This window comes from Diachasma alloeum, unplaced genomic scaffold (genome assembly GCF_001412515.2).
Source record: "Diachasma alloeum isolate Michigan unplaced genomic scaffold, Dall2.0 Dall_scaffold_00209, whole genome shotgun sequence".
Lineage (NCBI taxonomy): Eukaryota > Metazoa > Arthropoda > Insecta > Hymenoptera > Braconidae > Diachasma > Diachasma alloeum.
This window is the reverse complement of record NW_021680374.1, coordinates 431,404-453,543: the sequence shown is the minus strand read 5'-3', so window position 1 is coordinate 453,543 and position 22,140 is coordinate 431,404. Positions and strand designations below refer to the sequence as shown.

At 36.5% G+C, this 22,140-nt stretch overlaps 5 protein-coding genes across 8 annotated transcripts in view; 4 read left to right on the top strand and 1 right to left on the bottom strand.

Moving 5' to 3' along the window:
• Positions 1 to 37: 37 nt before the first annotated feature.
• On the top strand, positions 38 to 5,115 carry LOC107036411 (prostaglandin reductase 1). Of its 2 annotated transcripts, none has more exons than XM_015254358.1 (4): positions 38 to 74; positions 2,693 to 2,993; positions 3,091 to 3,364; positions 4,402 to 5,115. In XM_015254358.1, the coding sequence occupies exons 2-4, from the start codon at positions 2,731 to 2,733 to the stop codon at positions 4,741 to 4,743; spliced, it is 879 nt and encodes a 292-aa protein (XP_015109844.1). In that variant the 5' UTR covers positions 38 to 74; positions 2,693 to 2,730; the 3' UTR covers positions 4,744 to 5,115. The 2 variants fall into 2 exon arrangements, with proteins under 2 accessions (XP_015109844.1, XP_015109843.1); XM_015254357.1 differs by lacking the exon at positions 38 to 74 and adding an exon at positions 791 to 1,021.
• Positions 5,116 to 6,059: 944 nt separating this feature from the next.
• LOC107036556 (regucalcin) lies at positions 6,060 to 8,895 on the top strand. 2 transcript variants are annotated; one of them, XM_015254593.1, is made up of 5 exons: positions 6,060 to 6,139; positions 6,429 to 6,589; positions 7,147 to 7,566; positions 7,685 to 7,797; positions 8,576 to 8,895. In XM_015254593.1, the coding sequence occupies exons 1-5, from the start codon at positions 6,132 to 6,134 to the stop codon at positions 8,804 to 8,806; spliced, it is 933 nt and encodes a 310-aa protein (XP_015110079.1). In that variant the 5' UTR covers positions 6,060 to 6,131; the 3' UTR covers positions 8,807 to 8,895. The 2 variants fall into 2 exon arrangements, with proteins under 2 accessions (XP_015110079.1, XP_015110080.1); XM_015254594.1 differs by lacking the exon at positions 6,060 to 6,139 and adding an exon at positions 6,151 to 6,234.
• Positions 8,896 to 8,974: 79 nt separating this feature from the next.
• Positions 8,975 to 13,189, top strand: LOC107036555 (nuclear pore glycoprotein p62). The gene is made up of 5 exons (XM_015254592.1): positions 8,975 to 9,195; positions 9,265 to 9,374; positions 9,459 to 9,728; positions 11,284 to 11,797; positions 12,506 to 13,189. The coding sequence occupies exons 2-5, from the start codon at positions 9,317 to 9,319 to the stop codon at positions 13,110 to 13,112; spliced, it is 1,449 nt and encodes a 482-aa protein (XP_015110078.1). The 5' UTR covers positions 8,975 to 9,195; positions 9,265 to 9,316; the 3' UTR covers positions 13,113 to 13,189.
• Positions 13,190 to 14,088: 899 nt separating this feature from the next.
• LOC107036491 (checkpoint protein HUS1) lies at positions 14,089 to 16,990 on the bottom strand. Its single transcript, XM_015254483.1, has 3 exons — positions 16,819 to 16,990; positions 15,594 to 15,997; positions 14,089 to 14,451 (listed from the first exon to the last, which is right to left on the bottom strand). The coding sequence occupies exons 1-3, from the start codon at positions 16,868 to 16,870 to the stop codon at positions 14,089 to 14,091; spliced, it is 819 nt and encodes a 272-aa protein (XP_015109969.1). The 5' UTR covers positions 16,871 to 16,990.
• A 119-nt stretch (positions 16,991 to 17,109) lies between these two features.
• Positions 17,110 to 22,140, top strand: part of LOC107036490 (myb protein) — a 58,896-nt gene continuing 53,865 nt past the window's right edge. For both annotated transcript variants that reach the window (XM_015254482.1, XM_015254480.1), the window contains exon 1: positions 17,110 to 17,419. In XM_015254482.1, coding sequence (XP_015109968.1) covers positions 17,268 to 17,419 — 152 coding nt within the window. In that variant the 5' untranslated portion in view covers positions 17,110 to 17,267. The remainder of the gene's footprint in view (positions 17,420 to 22,140) is intronic.

Genomic DNA, 22,140 nt, shown 5'->3' with positions numbered 1-22,140 from the left:
GTGTGTGGGGTGTACAGTATGAGCCGAAGGCGAGTGATGTAACCACACACGTTAAGGACGAAATTTACCAACAGGTACTGAACAAAATTCTATGTCACGAAGCCTGAAACCGGCTGAATTAGACACGAGACGCGAAGCGTCGAGGTTTGGTGTGGTTTGGCGTGGATCTGCTCATATTGGTGTTGTTATTGTTGTCTTCACACATCCAAATTTGTTCCCTGAAACCTCCTAGGATTTAAAGCAAAGTTAATGTTTGGGGACAAACATGATTGATTGGGGGTATGATTTTTATTGACCCAATTTAAGGATGTTCGACACCCTTTTAGCCAAAATTGACGTTGTTTTCATTTTTCTGGCAAATTATCGATGGGAGTGACGTGAAAAAATATAACGATTTTGTGGTTTGGTACGATACTTATTATAGCCTTGGGGTATTTGAGACCCCAAGGTCCCCACTCGCGAGTTGGCATGGAATGCCGCACATACAGATGAATAAATGGTTGTATTAAAAAACTCAATTTTTTGATAACTCAGCTCATGTTGAGTCATCTCCACACAACATTCCGAAGTTGAAAAACTTAGGAAACGATTCCAATGCTTCCCTCCGGCAGTGAAAATCTTGATGGATTTTGTAATTAATGTTGTGCACCTAATTTATTTTTCATTACATTGTTTTTTCTAAAAACAATTTTCATTACACTATTTTATCTCAATTCATTTTTTATTACATTTTTTTTCTAAATTCATTTTTCATTAAATCGCTTTCAATTATGGCCGTTCCATTCTCATAAATACCGGGGTTACTCGCCGTCTGGGCTTAACTCCTGGAGCTCCTGGAACTCCTGGAGCTGTGCTATTATTTACAATCAACTATTACACCGTACGAGAGACAATAAGTAACTAAAATTCATAAACATGGTGATTGCAAAGAAATTCGTGCTAGCGAAGCATTTTGAAGGTCATCCTAAGCCGAGTGATGTGAGGATTGAGACAGAAACGTTGCCGGCTATTCAGGATGGAGGTAATATATACGAAAACATTTGATAGAAAAACCTAGCGAATTCGCTTCCAAATTCTATTGGATTTCTCTTAAACTTCTGTTAGTATTTGGCTGATTCTATTGAAAAATTCTGTAGTTCATTCACGCTTTTTTAAATAGGAATGTTCAATGGCGAATCTTCTATAAATAAAAATCATTAGAAATAGTTTTTTTTGTGCAACTCAAATTTCGTCAATTATTTTCATTGTTTTTATTTAATGGAAAGAAAAGAAACGTAGAACTGAAAACGCTTACACAATTTACGTCGAGGAAATCACATAGAAATTTATGTGAAAATAAGCGTCTTGCGTGCGAGCCGGAAACTCGGGTGGCAATTCCGCACGTGGACACGACTCCTTTATTTTACCTCCGTAGGTTAGAAATATTTTATTTAGTTTCTCTAAAATTCTCCAAATATCAATTTTGATTTTTTTAGTCTTTTCCGACTATTCAAGAATAACTTTTTCGTCAGGGGTTTTTAATTTTCAAGTTTTCTATACATTTTTCCCGTAAATGAAATGTCGATTTTTATTATATCCATTGCCGGAAGCTGTTCACATACATTTTCAGCACGTAACGGAGGGCGCCTAGTAGCTTTGTTGAACTCGAAAAATAGACCTGTTATCGACATCTAATAAAACAAGGGCATTTCAACTTCCTTTTTAAAACAAGGACATCTCCAAATTCGCTTTGAGGCTAATGTATCTCAAAATTCATGTGAAAGCTTGTTGTTCACTGCCATTTCTAAGTCTCATGGAGCTCGCAAATCATTTTATTTCTCTTCCAATGTGAACTGCTCCATGTTATTTGTACTTTTTAATGCATTCATACCATTTATACGGCTGATTAAAGAAGGGAAACGTGAGATTTCAGACGATTTTTCTAGTCTTGACATGAATTTTGAGATACCCTCGTTTTAAAAATAAAATTGAAATACCCTTGTTTTTATAAAGAAACGTCGTTATTGGGACCGCTAATTACCGATAGCGGCGCTCGTTTTCACCCATATGGACGATTTTAGGTTTCCCATATACACGCTAACACAAGCCCAAATTGGGTTCTATCCACGGAGAGAAATATTCCAGAAAAATTACGGAAAATTTCACGTAATCCGCAAGCGAGAGTCGTTTTCAGTGAATTTCTGTACGAATATAAGAGAATAAATGTGAAACGTTCAGTAAATTTTCGGGTCTGTCACCGAGAAAATACGAAAAAGTCACGTAATTTTTCTGGAAGTTGTAAAATCTAATAGAAACTTCAAAACTTATTATGCCTCCGAACATGAAAATTCTTGGATGTTTAAGAATTTTTACGAAAAGTTCCGGAAAAATTATGGAACGTGTTGTTAAAATCTCCCCCTCACGGTGACTCATGGCTAGCCGTGAGGCGTCGGACGTATGAGTAATTTTTACGGAACAGATCGTAGAATTTACACTTTTTATTGAATTTTACTTCGCTCCCAGATTACATTTCGAAACGTAATTTTTACGTCTTTTTTCTGGTAATTTTTATTGAATATCTCTCCGTGTACTGTCTGTATGCAGCCCAATATCCGCCATTCATAAGGTGGCGTTTTGATATTTAGCAGTTCCAACATGCACCATTTTGCAACGTTCTATCCATTTCTGATAATTTGAATTCTTCAAATTATAGAATTTCTTGCCCAGGCAGAATATCTGTCTGTGGATCCTATGGCTCGTGTCTTCTCAGCGACATACCTCATAGGAACAACGCTACTTGCATGGCAGGTGGCTAAAATCATTGAATCTAAAAATTCACGCTTCCCAGTGGGAAAGCGAATTGCTGGTATCCTGGGCTGGAGAACTCATACAATCGTGAACATGAAGAACATCACGGGAAGAAATATTATGGATCAACCTCCATATCTTCTTCCCGAAGAAGATATGGTAGGCCTGCCGCCATCCCTGGCAGTTGGTATGCTGGGCATGCCAGGGTAATTACAATATATCTAAATACCGAATTGACTAATCAGAATGGAAGTAAAGATGAGCAGAATGAGTGGAGATAATGTTTTCCATGTGAATTCTCAGGAACATGGCCTACTTTGGCCTCTTAGAAATCTGTAAACCGAAGGCAAATGAGGTCCTAGTGGTGACAGCAGCAGGCGGATCTGTAGGCTCCCACGTGGGTCAAATTGGGAAGATCATGGGATTAAAAGTCATTGGAATCACTGGTTCTAATAAAAAATGCCGCTGGATTACCGAGGAACTAGGTTTTGATCATGCTATCAATTACAAGAGACAAAATGTGGCAGCTGAACTGAAGAAATTCGCTCCCGAGGGCGTTGATTGCTACTTCGATAACGTGAGAATCTATTTTAGATAATCCTAGCGTTCACATTTAGATTGTTCATGAGATAGCTTTAAAATTATTTGGTTCAGAGGAAGATGTTTAACGCCTTTTCTCTCTGAAGCCATGATTCGCCGAAATAATATCATTTCATTCATGAAATATTTCACTCTCATCGTAGGAAAATCCAGTCTTAAAATTTCCGACAATGCTTTTTTGAGATTTATCAAGTTGTAGAGATCCCACGTATCAATTCATGGTGCTTCGTAATATTGATTCAATTCATGGTACGTACGTAATATTGTACAGCTGAAAATTCTTCGTTCTAATTAAAAATGTTCGGAAAACCGTGAAAAAAACATAATTTTTAATCGGAAATTTTGTGAATTTCATACATGATGATCATCTTTTCTCGTCACCCCAACTTCCCTGAAGTTGAGGTAATGGAGAAAGATTACTATCATTTTTGCTTATTCAGAAAATTTTCGATCCAAAACTATATTTGGAATTATTTGAGGTATTCTCGAATATGTTCCATTAGAACAAAGAATTTAGAGCCAAAAATGTTTAATCACGCGGAGCGTCATTAATTGACCTGTGGGATCTCTGCTGAGAAATATTTTTTATAGATAAGTATTCGAGAGGAACAAAAAAAATTTGTAGAAAATTTTGAGGCCGGATTTCCCTACGATATTTGCGAAATGGCCCATCTACAGGGAGAAAAAACTTCCGGAAAAATTACCTGATACAACGTAAAAGTGAAGCGAAATACTCTTTCAGGAATTTCTACTTATAAACCCTGAAATAATCTCACACGAGGAATAAATTTTCCCTCTTGAGTTCTGGAAGTTTTATGGATCGAAACGTAATTTTTTTGTGTTCAAGCCTAATTTTTACGTGAAACTCCATACAAATTCGTGTGGAGAACATTAATTCTGCAAATCTGTAAAAATAAATCACAATCACGTCAAACAACGTAATTTTGACGTGATTTCTATGATACTTGTTCCAAAACAGTTCTCTTCGTGTGCATTACCTTTTTCCTTCAACAGGTGGGAGGAGAGATCTCCAGCACGGTTCTCAGTCAAATGAACACTTGTGGTCGCGTCGCAGCCTGTGGATACATTTCTGCTTATAACAGTGACCCATCTTCATTACCAAAAGCAACAATTATTCAACCTGCCGTAATTTTCAATCAACTGAAGATCGAGGGAATGGTCTTTAGCCAGTGGATGCACCGCTGGTTCGAAGGAATTTATCAGAATGCCAAATGGATAAAAGAGGGAAAGCTCAAGTACAGGGAGACTATCACTTATGGATTCGAAAATATGTTCCATGCTTTCAACGGACTGTTGAAAGGAAAAAATGTGGGAAAAGCTATTGTTAAAGTTTGAGAAAACTTCCTAAATCGAATCAATAAATTGTTCATCATTTATGTATATTCATTTTTTGAAAATGAATAAATATTTCCAAGTAAACATTTTATCGATAAGATTAATTCTGTTGGAATATTCGAGCACAACTCTCTGATTGTTGTACAAAAACTACTCGACAAAGATTTATGACATACTGGGAAAACAGTTCTAGAAAAGGACTAAGTTACGATCGGTTGTCCTCCGCAGTCGAGAGTGGTTTAATCCTAAACATGTGCCGAAATTTGAAGAAGGACTGTGTCCTCTTGAGGCATAAAAGTTTATGATTTTATTTTTCGTTTTCCCAGTGAGAGTTTTCCCTTGGTTATACTAGTTAATCTCTGGATAACTGTCCTCTAGTACAGACGTGCCTTCCTCGTGTAAAATAAAGAGAATTTGATAAAGTATTTCACTGGTTTCCCGTATTTATTCATTCGCTTGCACCCATATTCCAATAAATTCCACCCGAGATTCTTTCAAAATGTGAAAGTAATCAATTTATACATGAACCCAAACCCACTTGCAGATTATATCGTACATATCTCTAAAACTAATAGATGCTGTATGCGTACCAAATAATTATTTCTGTAGATTATTTCATCGCGAGACGCATCAGTCACTATAACAAAACGAGTCTCATTTTCTGAAATTTAGATCATTCAGAATGGCCTCAGAGCCTGGCGTACCTGAGTCGCATGCGACTTACCGAAATCGAACGCACGATTTTCAATTGAAAGCCCGAGTTGAAAACCCGAGTTTGTAGCAAAGATGTCAGACAAGATATAAATGTTTTTTTGGGCTCAAATGAAAGAGCGGGTCGAGAAATGGCGTGCTAGGGCCTCTAAAGATGGTTTTGAACCAGGGGAGACTCCTAGACCCCATTGTGCTCCTAGACAGTGATGTCACAACTCTGCTTTTCAATTGAAAACAGACATCATCTTTAGAGACATTTGTCATGTTTAGAGGCTCTAGCACGTCATTTCTCGACCCGCTCTTTCATTTGAGCCCAAAAAAACATTCATATCTTGTCTGACATCGCTGCTACAAACTCGGGTCTTCAACTCGGGCTTTCAATTCAAGGCCCGTATTTCATAACGAGTGCAAAAAAGTGTTTTTTGGCGAGTGATATAATCCCACGAGCTAAAAAACATTTTTTCACGAGTTACGAACAATATTTTTCATCACAATGTGGCGGAAACTTCCTCGTTTTCATCGTATCACCTTCCTGGAATGACGAAGATAACGGAATGTATACGATGGTCACCTTAAAAAAAGGAAAGCGATAAGGTGTTTAATCTCTTTGACATCAGTCTAGGTAGTGGTCAGTTCTACGCTTGGTCTGCTGCAAGGTTTACGAATACCCAGAGGCCATGAGAAAGTAAGCATCAGTCTTCATTTTGCTTCGCTGGTTCGTAGATCAAGTCTCTCCGTGATAAACGCTCCGTTTTTCGGGAATCTATCAATTCAGAGGATGTAAATATTTTCTTGAGAATATTGTATGGTGGTGACTTATTCTCGTTTATTTATTAATTTTTAATTTGGCGATAAGTTGCAACCTTTACATGCTTCTCCGATAACAACTATCAACTTTTGAAAATGGAAAAGTGATATCGGCATTGGTGAATAGCATTCTCACTCACTATATAATCATCTTTTTTGTTCTCTAGGTCTTCCAAGATAAGCGTTGAACAAGTGGCAGGACCTTTCGATCTTGGCGAAGGCCCCCACTGGGACGACGAAAAAAAGATTCTCTACTTTACTGATCTTCATGAACGCAAGTTTGTCGCTTTGGATCCTGCTACAAAAGATTTCACCGATACATATCTGAGTATAAATTTTTTACGTCCATCGCAATTCTATTCGTTTCATTTCGTACAAGACTTGCTCCCGATTCATCAGAATCATGAAGGAATATATCGATAGTTATGCGATAGTTATTCATCGGCGGTATTGAGTAGAAGAATCCGATATACTCATCTTTATACCTCCTTTGACTGTGTACACGGAGAGTAATATTCAATACAAATTACGGAACAATTCACGTAATCCGCAAACCAGAATCGTTTTTAATCAATTTCTATAGGAATTGAGAATAAATCTGCAACGTTGTGTAAATTCTCAGGTCTGTCACCGAAAAAATACGAGAAACTCTCGTAATTTTTCTGGAAGTTGTAAGATCTAACAGAAATTTCAATAATAATACAATAATACATTAATAAGTCGATCTTGCTAAGCGCGCGGTCCTTTTCTAATACATGAAAATCGAAATCTGTCGACTACTTCAATCTAAATCGACATAGGACCAATGAAATTCTCGAAGAATGGGTCAGCAACTTTTTGTTACTTGACAAGCCATTAAAGTATGAAATCCATTAATTCTTCCAGAGAATGGGGCTGTGGGAGTGGCTGTGCCCGTAGCCGGCAAGAAAAACACATTTGTAGGTGTAAGTGGTACCGATCTTGTTGAGCTCCAATGGGACCCATTAACGCGCAACCCTGAACCTGAGATTAAAGTTCTGTCAACGGTGGACGTGGATCGCCCCCACAACAGATTTAATGACGGAAAAGTTGACCCAGCAGGGCGGTTTTGGGCGGGAACAATGTCTGAGAAAGACGGCCTGATCACCGATAATCAGGGAGCCCTCTACAGATTCGAGAAGAATGGCACGCCAGTCAAAGTTCTCGATAATGTGACCATCAGCAATGGCCTCTGCTGGAGTAATGATAACCAGACCTTCTATTACATCGATTCACCAACCTTCGAAGTTGTTGCTTACGATTACGATATAGACACTGGAGATATCTGTGAGTCGATAAAAATTTGATCAAGTCAAGAGTGTTGTCTCCTCCTATTATCTACCTCATGGCTGATAACTCTTTTATTATTGTTGAACGCGAAAAACATTTAATCATTTATTTTCAGCCAACAAGAGGGTTGTCTTCAACTTGAAGGAATATAATATCCCTGGAATACCCGATGGTATGACAATCGACAATGATGGGCATCTCTGGGTGGCAGTTTGCGACGGTAGCCGGGTATTTATCGAATGATGTGTCATATGTCGTCTACATTCTTTTCTGTGATAGGGTCAGCTACCCAGTAGATGGACACTGCCCTATAGATGGACGAGCTACTTCTGGATAGGAATTTACGCAAAAAAATACTGAAATGTGAATTGTTGCTTTGAATTTTCACTAACTGTTGTGATTCTTAACCCCTGAGTGACGATTTTTTTCNGGTGGCAGTTTGCGACGGTAGCCGGGTATTTATCGAATGATGTGTCATATGTCGTCTACATTCTTTTCTGTGATAGGGTCAGCTACCCAGTAGATGGACACTGCCCTATAGATGGACGAGCTACTTCTGGATAGGAATTTACGCAAAAAAATACTGAAATGTGAATTGTTGCTTTGAATTTTCACTAACTGTTGTGATTCTTAACCCCTGAGTGACGATTTTTTTCCAATCAATTTTTTTTTTCAATTGCTGAAAAACAAACGTCCATCTACTGGGCAATTTTCTTAGGCGTCCATCTACTTGGCAGTTTACCCTACACGGAAAACTCGGGAATGTATTAAAATGAGATCTTCACTGTTATTCAGATCAGAGTGATCGCTAGGATCTAAAAAAACTGAAAACTTCCTGAGGATTTTCAGAACTTTTTGGATAATTCACATGTCAAGTTTATGAAAATCTTGGAGTTTTTGGTCTCGAAAATTTTGGACGTTCAGGAATTCATAACATTTTTTTCATCAATACCATTGACGAGAATACAAAATTTTGTTCATGTCAATTGTTTTACGAAATTTTCAGATTCTCGAGATCGATCCAGAGAGCAAGAAGCTCCTGCGGACAGTGACAATGCCAGCTTCGAGAATCACAAGTGTTGTTTTCGGTGGACCTAACTATGACATTCTTTACGTCACATCAGCAAGGCATGGTCTGTCTACTGCTGATTTGGAGAAGCAACCCGCGGCTGGATATGTTTTCGCCATTCATGGTCTGGGAGCAGTAGGCACCAAGTCTCTCAATGCTAAGATGTAAAAGTTTATGTTTTTGTTGCAATTATGATGTATGATTATTCATGAAGAGATGAAGGAAAAAATAAAAAAAAAGCGAGGATTCCCTTATTATGCGACCACTTAAGGGTTAATGACGATATAAACCCCACGAAAGGAGGTGTTACAATTCGGAGCTACATGTTCACCTGTGAGACAACTAAAAGAAAATTGAAAAAATTACTGAAAATTCGATTGTTGTCCCCCAAAAGGCACAATTAAAATCATTCCCGCGGCAAAGTTAGTTGTCACGGGCACCACAACAGCGCTGTAGTCGAAACGTGCGTGTGACAAACGTCGGAAACGCGCGACGCAAAATCCAAAAAAATAGCTCACGAATTCGCAAATCAACATTTATTAATTAGCCTTGTGTTGGTGAGTATTATCATAATACCTGCCACATCTTCATCTCCAGAAAAAATCGCAATATAATCGTGGATTCAGTGATGATCAGACTGATCAAGTTTTTTTGAGGTTACGCCACCGGTAAACAAAAATGAATTTCTTCAACCCCGCGACGACCCAAGCAGCCACTCCAGGGGCAACTACCACAGGTAAAACCACTAGTTTTTCACGAGATTTTACAGTGTCTTCAAGGGAAAAAGACATGGGATTTCCAAATTTTGACTGATCCTCAGGTGTAACAGCAGGAATGACTGGAGGTGGTGATGCCAGCAAAACTCTCCCCACTGCGTTCTCCTTACCAGGAACACAGCCCCAGGCAAATCCGGGGGGATTTATCGAGGGGTGTTTTCCTGGGGGATTTCTCGGTGGTGGATTGACGAGTACACCAGCTTTAAACTTCAGAGCAACTCCAGCAGCCGCTACAGCTACTCCAGCTGCTCCAGCAGCAACTCCTGGCTTCAATTTTGGTGGCACATCGACTCCAAATACTGGACTGTCTTTTGGTGAGTTGATATAATTGAATGATCATGAATAAGTCTTGAAATCCGATCTCATGTCATCCATGACGTTCCAATGATTTTTATAGGACTATGAATTTATCACGAGGAAAATGCAATTAGATTCATAGTTTAAGTTGAGGAGAAAACTGACAGCGAACAACAAACAGTGCTTTACGAAAAGAGAAAAGAGGCAAATCTAATTTATTTCAACTCATTAGAATGCTATTGAATGTATCAATCTTATGCAATTTAGCTAGTCTCCCTCTAGAAATTTTCAACTGGTCTATTCTCTATCCTTTACCTACGTCATTATTTCGATGATTACTCGATTAGAAAAAGAATTGAAATTTCATAGATAGTTTGGTAGTTATTTTCAGAAGAGGAACATTGAATTTGATTTGAAGGAAAAAACCATAAAATTGCGAATTTCACTGAAAGCTCAACAGAATTTCACATTTCCATCCAAAAATTCCACTACTCACTTGAATTCTCAATAGAAATATGAAAATTTACCAAATTATGCTGAATTTTAAATTAATTAGAAATTCCAGAATATAATTACCTAAATTTTTCTAATTTATATCAGTTTTCATGAAATAAATTGACTGAAATTTCTAGTCTCCATTGATTTATGTTCAATTTTGAATTTTCAATGACGAAATCTTTTACCGTTTTTTCGGAACTATTTTTGGATAAAAATTTCGAAGGAGTGTACCGGAAATTACAGAAAAAAATTTTTTACTGGGTTTACACTGCAAGTTTTTATTTTCCAACACTAAGTAACTGAATTTAAGAGGCAATGGAACTTACCATCGGAGTATAAACTGGATTCCAAGTTTTTTCGTCGTCAGACGACTATTTAGCAAAACCCAAATTCTACATCATCAATAATCTTGGTATCTATAATGTAAGAGTTTGTGTTTTGATAAATAGTCGTCTGACGACGAATAAACTTGGAATCCGGTTTCTACTCTCATGGTAAGTTCCATTGCCTCTTAAGAAATTGTTGGTGCTAAGAGGCATGGTACAAAGAATAACAGACTGATTACTCAATTTCAATAGAAACATGCCTAAATTCTCGTCGTAATATGTGGAGAAGCTTCGGCCTTTGCCTTTCTACATTTTTAAAGAGATGGCCGTTAAGGCCATAGGAATAATAAATTTCAGAGTTTATTTAAAAATACTTGAAACATGAGTGGATTAATTTTAGAAAAAGAAAAATCATGAATTCAAGACCCCAAATGTTCTGAGTTTCACAATCAAGACTGTCTTAAAATAAAACAAAATATGCCAAAATTTAACTACAATTATACTAGATTTCAGTACGATAGAGTTCTAAAATGCAAATATTTTTATTGAAGCTAGAAACTTCTTTTTCTCAATGTCGATTTTAGAACATAATGTGAAAAACCTGGTTCCGTAAAAAAAATTGTCAGAGACAAACGACATATCCTTCAACAATTTTCTGAAAATCCTTAATTCGAACAACATTGCATGCTAAACAAAAATTTTAATTCCGCACGGCTTCATAACTAAATCTATGATTTATTCTCTTCAGTTCCAAAGAGCACTGCAGCTCCAGCTTCCACCGGATTCAGTTTAGGAACTCCTGCAGCCAGCACAACAGCCTCGACTCAACCCCTGACCTTCGGAGCAACTCCAACATCAACCCCAGCAACGACTGGCTTCACTCTAGGTGGAAGCACCCCTGCGACAGGTGGACTCAGCTTTGGACTTGGAGCTTCGACTCCTGCAGCAGCTCCTGCAACCACTAGCCTCACCTTGGGGACTCCAGCATCGAGTGCAGCGTCTGGGTTCAGTCTCACAGCTACCACGAGTGCCCCAACTTCCTCGACGTCGTTCTCTCTGGGGACTACAACCCCTGCCACAACTTCCTCACTCGGATTCAGTCTCCCAGGGACTACCTCCACTGCTAGCACCGGATTCAGTCTGGGTAGCACTGCTCCCACATTGACTGGAGGTTTTTCCTTAGGGAAAACCACTGCTCCCACTATCACTGCTACAGTGACGAGCACTACTGGATCTCAAGTGTCTTTGGGGAGTGTTACAACGTGAGTAAATGCATAGTCTCTAACAGTTATTTCCAAAAAAAACAATTGATTTTTTGTTCGGAGCCCCATTTAACATTCAGTTTCCACATATTTTCCAATGATTTTGTTATTTAAATTTCACTGGTCTGAATTTGAACCTGAATATTGAATCGTTAGAAGACATTTTAAAAATCTAAAATGAAATTAGAAAGTTTACTCTTGGGCGAAGATTGATGAAATAATTTTAAAAATGCAATCTTTGAAAACTACTAACGTTATTTATAAATAATTTATAAACAATCAATTTTCCACCATAAAAATCATTTGTTCGCATTGGCAACAAATTTATTCATATTCAAAATTTTACCAGAAATCGATTTCATGCCTAAAAAAGTAAGGTTTCCGAAAGTTTAAACAATTTCAATTATTTGCTTATAAACAATGAATATTGAAAAAAATAATATGTCTGTGTAAAATTCGAATGACGCTGAATATTCATGATTTTTTTCGAAGTTTGCTCACGCAATTTAATTGACAAATTTGATGATTGAAAATGGAGTATCGCCTGTACCAAACTGTAGAAGATACTTGGATATCCTTAAGTGACAATAACTGGGACATTGACGGTGCTTCATTAACGCTCCAGTCAACGATGGTTGAATATCTGCCATTCCATTAAAAATAATTGAAATTCATTGAAGTAATTGGCTTAATCTCTTGAATTTCCAGGGTTACATCATCAGCAGGGGCTGCACAAACTGGTGGAATGAACTTCTGTCAGCTTGAAGAGGCAATAAACAAATGGACCCTTGAGCTGGAAGAACAAGAGAAAGCTTTCGTCAATCAGGCAACCCAAGTGAACGCCTGGGATAGGCTCCTCATCGCCAATGGCGAGAAGATAGTGACTCTGAATGAAGAAGTAGAACGAGTTAAACTGGAGCAGCAGCAGTTGGAGCAGGAGTTGGATTACGTCGTCGGTCAGCAAAAAGAACTTCAGGATTGTCTTGTCCCTCTTGAGAAGGAACTGGCATCGATATCTGTTTCTGATCCGGAGAGGGAGTACACTTACAATCTCGCTGAGAATCTGGACACTCAGCTGAAGCAGATGTCTGAGGATTTGAAGGAGATTATCGAGCATCTGAATGAGGCCAATCGTGCGCAGGATTCTAGTGATCCAATTGTCCAGATCGGGAAGATTCTCAATGCTCATATGAACAGTCTACAGTGGCTGGACCAGAGAACGGAGATTTTGGGACAGAAGATACAGCAGATCGATCAGATGCATCAGAACTTCAGACAGGAGAACGAGCGGAGTTTCAGTCTTGCTTACAATTGATTTTTTTTATTGTTGATAGTATGATTTAAATTGGATTTTCAAGAATTGCTCGTAATAAAATTTTCTCAGACTTTGAATAGCTGTTTTACTTTTCCACAACAATTTAATAGGATAATTGAGGAGAAATGGAGGTGTTATTAATGAAATATCATGTACCAGTTTGGCTGAGAGCATAGAGATAGATTTAGAGATTCTTTTAAAATATTTCTGGACCCATTGAGTTCAAGGAAATATGTCAGGAGACCCCTTTTAGAGAATTTGATCAGCTACAGATGACTTTTCCCTACATTCTTTGATAAATCCACTAGTCCTAAAACTTTTGCAAAAATTGTTTCTGTAAAATTGTCCAATTTTTTTCAAATAAGGAGGGGCTTCAACCTTGCTTACAATTGAATTTTTAAATTATTGATATTATGATTTTGAGTGGATTGCCAGAAATAGTTCGTAATAAGGTTTTCTCAAACGACCAACTAATTTACTTCTCCAAAACAATTTAGTGGGATAAACTACAAGAAATTTATGCATTCTTATTTAAATCCAGAAGTTATCTTAAATCTTTTAGGAACCATTAGGTTCGAAGCCATATGTCAGGGAGCCCTTACATAGAGAATTTTATGAGCTGCAAGTGGCTTCTCCTTACATTCTTCGATAAATCCACAAGTTTCAAAGACTTGCAAAAATTACTTGTATGAAATTTTCAAAAAAGAAATCATTTAAAGTAAGCGGTTTGCATAAAAAGTCAAGAAACTATCTTTTTTGTAGAGAATTTAATTGACAAGCGAAGAGATCTTTCCATATTTCCTTATAAAGCTCATAGCTTCATGGATATTTGAAACATCATTCGTACCAAATTTTGACAATAATTTGTTTCAACTGAATGCCAAAAAAAGATCATCTCATGAATTAACTGGTATTGCAAGAATATATTTATAAAAATAGTTTTATTTTTATTAAATTATAAGAAAATTTTGTTATTCTATAATACAGTAGCGGGTAAGAAATAATGAATCTTGAAGTTATCATTCAAATTCAGATGTAGATAGACTACTGTATCTCGAAGAATACTACACTTCACAGTTTCTGGATGAACACAGTCCCAAGCAAGGAACATTAGGAATTTCTTAATATCAACAGTTACTGCGATCCTTTCCTCCTCTGTCTCGTTTTCCTGGTGAATGTGAAGGCTTGGGAAGTGTGTGGAAACGCAGGATGAGTCTGTCTCGATTTTTAGAATTAACATTCCATCGTTGCTGGCGAATATTGACAATAGAGGGCTCAAGTTCTTCATCTTTTCTGCTACGTTCTTCAGGTGTTTTAATTGAGGGAGGTCTAATGATATCTAAAATAGTCAAAAGACACAATAAAATAAAGAGTTCAATGGTGAATCATTTTTTCAAGATCAATTGTCTAATATGGACCATTAGAAAGTTTAAAAAAATGCACAGATTGTTTTGCAAATATCCCTGAAAATAGTAGGTTCAGAGAAAAATTTCTCAGGATCTTGTTTGTAGTTCAAAAAATTTTGAGGCAAAAAATTTCTGCAGTTCTACCTCTAAATCCAAAAGTTCTGGGGATATTTACCGAATAATGTGCATCACAAATTTGAAAATGAAATGAATAAATGGAAATTATGCAAATTGGGTTGCAATGATCTTGGCAATAAAGATGACGGAAGAAATATCTGAAGACATTTCGTAGAAAATTGACTAGGCTACAAGGAAGGTCTTTTGATAAATTGAATCCCATCCATTATAAGAGATATTTCCAAATATTGATATTTCAGTAGTAAAGTGATAATAAATTAAAGTGATTTTTTCACATTGTTAAAACCCTAGCGCATTGGCTAAAAATTTCTTTTTTTTTCACGAAATCTGAGAAATTCCTCTGCCTAATTTACTGAAAATTTTCAATTCATTTTTCTAATGAAAGAAGAAAAATGGAAGGAAAAAACACAAAATTGACATCAAGGAATTCCTTTAAATATTAACCGAACAGACGAAGTGTTAAAGAAAATCAGTGTGATAAAATCAAATTCTATAAATTATTTCTATAAAAGTCTTTGTTGAGCAGATTTTATTTAAAAAATCGCGCAGAACAACGTCGGAAATTTTCAACAGAATTGGCGAAAAACTAGCAGAATTTGCAATAGAAGTTTAACAGAAATCCACTAAAATTTTCTAGCGAATTAACTAGGTTTTCCTATGAAATTTTTTGTTTACTTGTTCCAGAGATGAATGAGCAACTTTCAGGATTGTCCCAATTGTATCATCAGTTCATTCTTGATTATCAATCATCATTTAAGTGTATAAAGAACGAACTTTTATGTGTATTGAATAAAATTACGAATCAGCATTGATAGCGCAATTCTTCAAAAAATTAAAGTCAAGCAAAAAATTGAATAAAAGAAGTAAAAATCCACGAGAAAAATCTCTTCATCATTTTGCCAGCAATAATTTATAGAAAATAAGAATTTGACCTTACATGGAAAGAGGGGATATCTGGTGGATGATAACTAGGCCACTCCTTCCTGGCCACCATTCTGACGGGAACATCATGAATACACTGCCAAGAATCAGAACTTGCTGAGGATAATTCAATTTCCAGCGTCAAACAGGGCTGCTGCTTATTCGTCAACTTGATCTTCACGCTTGTAGCACTTTGTTTCAACGAAGTTAGTGATTTTGACAGCATGACAGCATCGAACTCCAGATAAATTTTGTTTTCTGAGGAGAGACCTTCCACGAGGTACTCACTGAAAAAATGATCTCTGGATAACTCTGCCCACACGACCGGTTGTCTATCATCGAAAACCGTGAAGCAAACGTCGTTTGGAGTCAGTTGGAGAACGCAAAATTTTGACATTTTTGCTATTGCACCAATGATATCTGAACGGAAAAAAAAATCAATTATTGAGGATAATTTCATGAAATTATATTCGATTGTTCGCAATTTACCAAGTTAACGAATTTCATACAAATGAATCATTTCAATTTTATTTGCATGTCTCCAGAGCAAAAAGTAAGTTATTCTTCTCATATATTATTTTTACAAGAGTATATCGAGTATTCCATGTCAAATATGTCAACGGCTGACCTTCACGCGTTTAGAAATTGATTTCGATTTTTTCTACGATTAGGGGGCTAGAAAAACTATCTCTCAATTTTTTCAGATTTTTTCGATAGCCCATTTCGGAGATATGATTTTTCTTTGTTTTTTTCAATTTTTTACTATCTCTAAGAATATTTTGACTAATTTTTTTTCAATCCTTAGGTGCTCATAATACCGAATTTTCAAATAAAAAGTTGAAAAACTTGAATTTTCTAAATTATGTAACGTTTTATTTTTCTCGTAGTTTTTTCAGTAACTCTTGTAATCAAAACAAGTATTTTGAGCCCTCATACAAGTTGAATTTTTTCTTCTCGAAATTCCACGAATTTGGTCAAAATACCCCAAAATGGCGTTGATTGACTTTAATTATGAGTAGTAAGAAGTGAATTTAAATGTATACTTATATATTACATATTTTTTTGATACACAATCGACGTCGTTTTGGGGTATTTTGTGTAATTTTAGTTATAATTTGAAAAAAAATCATTGTAAACTATCAACAATCGGAGAACCCTTGACATTCAAAACAAGAATTGAAAAAACGGAAAAAAATAGTTGATTTTATTACGTGATTTGAAAGGTTATGAATCGAACTCACTCGTGAAATCCTTCATTGCGAGGCTGTCAGTCATTTTACACCTGAACTTCATGTTGAATTCCTATTTCTCCACGAAATAACGTGAGAATAATCTTCCTAGAATGTAAATAAATCCTCAGCTACTCCAAAAACCATTGTCTTATTTTGGCGGGAATTCTAGTCCATGAGTAACTCTCACGCTTATACTTCTCCTGCTTCATTCAACTCTCAGTAGATGTCGCCACAATTCAGAGTTAAATCCCCATCGAACTCTTTGTTTTCACTCCGATATTCATCACTCCTGTCATCATTTCCCTCCGACCTCCAGAGTAAACACGTGATTCGTGATGAATTCACAATAAATATTGATTTATTTCGAGGAATAAGGTAGCTATTAAGTCGAGTCAGTGCTAGTCATCAGTTCGATTAATTTCTCTAGAAATAACTCTTCAGAATGCAATAGTCAATTCATGTTATTCTCGACACCGTCAGTGATAATTAGGACTATTGCCATGGAATATTTTACTCATTGGTTGCTGAATGATAAAACTGGAGATGGAAAGCCAGTGAAACGGAGGAAGCTGCGAAAAACGAGGAAGAATACGAAGAAGCAGAAGTCAAGGTAAAAATGGAGAATACATATTCCGGGGCCTCCATGAATCAAAAGCGCGGGAGAAACTTCCTTTGTTTACATTCTCGTCGACTCCTGTAGTGACTAGTGCATGATCCGTGTAAACATGCGGTGGTAAATACAAAAAAAGAGAAATGAGTGAATGGGACAAAGAGCAATGATTTTTTTGCTTGCAGAATTCTTTTTTTGCTCGTTCTGTTCTGAATAGATTCTCTCGGGGAGAGGTCAATGAATGAATTGAGTTCTATCATTTTTTTGAGCTCTTAATGAAATTGCTTTAGAGTTATTTGGTGACTCTATCACTGGTCAATTAATTTGATTGATTCAACGACTATTGTGGCGAGAAATGAGAAATGGACTGTTCTCTAAAGATGTTAAGAATCGAAACGGTTTGAAAAAAAATTTTTAGACTCGTTTTCGCGGAAAATGTGAAGCCGATTTTTCTCAAGATATTTACAGAATAATATCGATGATTCTTTGGATTCATATCTTTTTCTTTTTGCGCAAATAGAGTTTATGTTGATTAAAAATGAATGAAGTCTCATTAGGAAATTTCTTATGTGAGCAGATCCACGCCAAGTCAGCAGGACAAAGAAGTCGATGTCGGGAATTTTCGTCTCAATTGTTTTCTGAAAAAATGGCGATTAGACAAAATTTTTGAAAAAAGCAGAATTGAAAAATATGGATAATTGAGAGAGTTATGATTTTATGACAATTGCTAGTTTTTGTCCAAAAAAAATTTTCTTCCAAATTGGCCCCAATATCTCTACGGGTTTTCAAGCTATCATATCGTCCTTCAGCAAGCTTAGAGAAAATGAAAAACCCTTTAAAATGAGACGTTATACATAAAATGATCTTCAGTTCGACGGGGTTTATAAGAGAAAACGTTTTTGTTAATTCGTTAATTACTCAAAAAATTAATTTTTTTAGTCTAAAATTTTTACTAAAAATTGTTAATAAAATGTCAAGAAAAACAACTGTTTGACGCAATTCAAGCGAAAAAAAATTTTTTTTTATTAAGATTCTTTTATTCTTGAAGTACTTATAAAAATAATAATTTTCCATTCAGTAGAATGAAAAATTATTATTCTCATCAGTACTGTCAAGAATAAAAAACAATTAACAACAAAAAATATTTAATAAAAAAAAATTTTTTTTGCTTGAATTGCCTCAAACAGTCGTTTTTTTGACTGTTTCATTTTGCTCCACTATTTCATTTTGCCTCACTCTCCCGTAATTGAAGTGATAATGATTTGGTAAAGATGAGCGTGTATGAATTCACATCCATCCATGAGAATTTTTTCCATGAAATATCAATTGAGGTAATAAACGTTTTTTATCTTTTTGATACTTATGAAGCACATAAACTTCTCTCGATTTTTTGATCCAGTCAAGTTCGATAGGAATTTGAGGAACTGTTGATACATCTAGAACATTCGACAGATTATTACGTAAATATCAGTGGGAGAGAGAGGGTTAGGGAAATTCTTGAGAAACCTTCTTTGAAAATAAAAATGATTCCCTAGAAAAATATTGCTATTCAGTACGGAAGCTACAAGTTTCCGAGATATTTCTGATGGGACGCACTACACAGGTTCCATATTAATTTTTTCAACCTTGGGCTCTAAAGGGAAGGGTTTACATCAAAATAAGTTTATCAAGAAACCTTTTTTTTCGTGGAGAATATACGGCTCGTGGGGCAAAATGGAGTCTTTTGACTTTTTTTTCAATATTCATACATCAGAAACAAATTGGTCAATCGAACTCAAACCAGGTTCATCACAAAAGGAAAGACTTGTATTTCCCATGAAAGAACAAAATCCCATTTAATTGAAAATTCAATAAACCATTGACCTACGACAATAGTCTATTTTGCCCCACTCTCCTGTGAACCCATTCATTCTGAAGTTCGCAAAATGCTCTGTATGGAATTCTTGACGAACTTGAAATGTAATCGGAAACATTAGAGGCTGGAGAATTTTCCTTTCAGTCATTGACAAAATTATATTATTCATATAGGGGAGGATAGGGCAAAGCGGAACGCAGGGCAAAACGGGCCCCTAGGGCGCAAAGAACCACTGACAAAAAATTGGTAATTTTCGTTTTCTTTTCTTTCCTTCAAATCAGGAACACTGAATGTGTTGAATTAAAATTGAGTTTCAGGATCATAACCGTCACAGAGGTTTTATAGACAAGAAGTATCGTTGAACCGCAATTTGATCAGATTTGCTAATCACCTCAAACCACAAATGATTTTGAATTTTTGTTTTTCCTTCCATTCGAAAGCAAAAACTATGAAAAAATTTAACAATTATCAATTTTCTATCAGTGGTTCGTTTTGCCCTACCCTCACCTACACGGAGAGAAATTTTTTAGAAAAATTCTAGTGCTAGCACGGGAAAAGAGGCGCAAAGTGACGGCCAGGAAAAAATTCCGGTGCGGGCACTAGAAATTTTATTGGGGAAAACGTGAATTTTTCCCCGTATTTCTGTGAAAATTTCACAGATATTCCCAAATTTCAACAACTAATTGTTGAAATTCACCAAATAATTTTCTCCGTGTCGTGCCTTTTCAGGATAAAAATATCTTTTACAGAGGAAAGTTTATCAAGAAATATCTTGTCCTTAAGTTACAAGATTGTTGCCATATCATTATTATTATTTAATTTAAGAATTCATTTTTTGTTTATGATTATGGAATAGCCGCAACGATAAACTATACTATCCCTCGTTTCATAAACGAGTATTTGCCGGGAGTAAAATATGTACGGGAGCATCAAATAACGAAGAAATGCTAGAAATTATATTTCTTGCTTGCATAGAGAATACCATTTTTTGTTTAAAACTAAATCAATTTTTGCAATAGGAAATTTTCAAACTCAGCACACGCTTCGCATATTTGGCGCAAAAAATCCTCTTTTGATAATTTTTAACAAACGATTTTTTTGGCACAAGTAAGACTTGTTTGAGAATTCGGCTGTTTTTTTCTCAGTGTAGACTTTGAGATTTCACCTCGGTCTCTGCTTTAATTACCCACAATCAAACGGCAAAATGAAAAATCTCAATTCTTCCTCGAGGAGAAAAATATCGAATCTCCAAGTGATTCCCCCGATTCCACGTAAATAATCCCCAATTCTAAAATCCGGTGAATCTTCTAAAATGAGTCAATGAATACAAATTTAGAATTTCCTGAAATTCACTTAAAACCCCCGAAAAGTCGGCAACTTACAGATGACAAAGTAAACACCCTTCGTCTCTTTAAATAAATCGATAAGACTATACACATCCATCAAAATATTCGGCCCAATTCAAAATATTATTCTTCTTCCATTCCCCCTGGCGAATGAAATGAACTGAGAGTTCTCCAACATATAGTTCTCATCACCTTCACCTTCCCGAGTGAAAATTCAAATTAGGATAGAACAAGAGACTGACCAGTAAAAACTGATTTTGATCAATTTTGGATCAGAAGTGTAACGCTTGTTTGGGTCCATGCCTGGTCAAAATTCTATGATTCGATCTTCCTGAACAGCACCGGATCCGATACGGATCTAGTCGAGATTTGACTGATCAGAATAGGATCACAATTCATTCCGCCACAATGGATACAGATACTCCATTCAGAATCTCATCAGATCCTGATCCGAAAGACTAATCAATAAATTCTGACCAGTATGGAACCTAAAACTAATGTAGATCCAAGCTAACTGAGTGAAATTTCCACTCGGGTTCCGCAGCCCATTGGCCTCCTCAACAGCCTAAAACTACCTTTATCTGCTCCTTGGTTTTAACATTTTCTCCAGTCTCTTGAATCGAATTGTACGCTATCCGAGACAGGTGGCAAGACACGTGGCACGCGAAGAAACCCACCGGTGTGTCTTCTTTTCACTTCTCCTCCACCTCCTTTAGCTCGTCACATCTCCTTTCAATTCCTCGCGTCTGTCTCTCACCCTAGTGTATGCACATCCGGCGGCCATCCACCCCAAAAATTCGTAATAAGGGGAAAGACGGGGGATCCTTGGAAAAATCGTAGACAGGGGTGGTAAAAGGCGGGAGCGCGTGCACGCAACAGCTGCTGAGGACGCGCGACCTCGTGATGACGTGACGTGAGGAAGACATTTGGTCTCTCCGTTGGTCTTACGAATTTTTATTCAATTTTATTTGAAGAAGTTTCGTGGGGTTTTGTATTCAAATTATAGGAATTTTTCATTCTTTGCGATTCGTTCAATTGATTTTGAGAGAGAATGTCTGGGAACCTTTTTTGAAGCCAAACAAATCCACCATGCCGAATGTCTTTTGATAATTTTTCATGAAACGACAAATTATTAATGGCATAATCCCAGGATCTTACGTCGTGATGTGGAATACTTGTTATTTATTCAGTATCATAGAAAGGAATGTTGGAAGAAAATGTCAGAAAATTCAATCTAAAGCAGATGTTATGCCCCAAATTTGATCAATTGCATTCTTGTCGTATAGTATAGAGACATGCACCATTATCAACGTGACTCGATTTAACTCGATTGTAGTGACAATATGACGAAACATAAACAAGCGATTTATTATTTTGGAGACCGTTCGGGTATGCCCAGATCAGACCTGCATAGAAAACTTGCAGTTCAGTTTCCCGTTATTTTTCTACTCACCCATTCTACATAACCCATATACGGAGAGAATTAAATAGTAAACATCATCATGCACGGAGAGAAATAT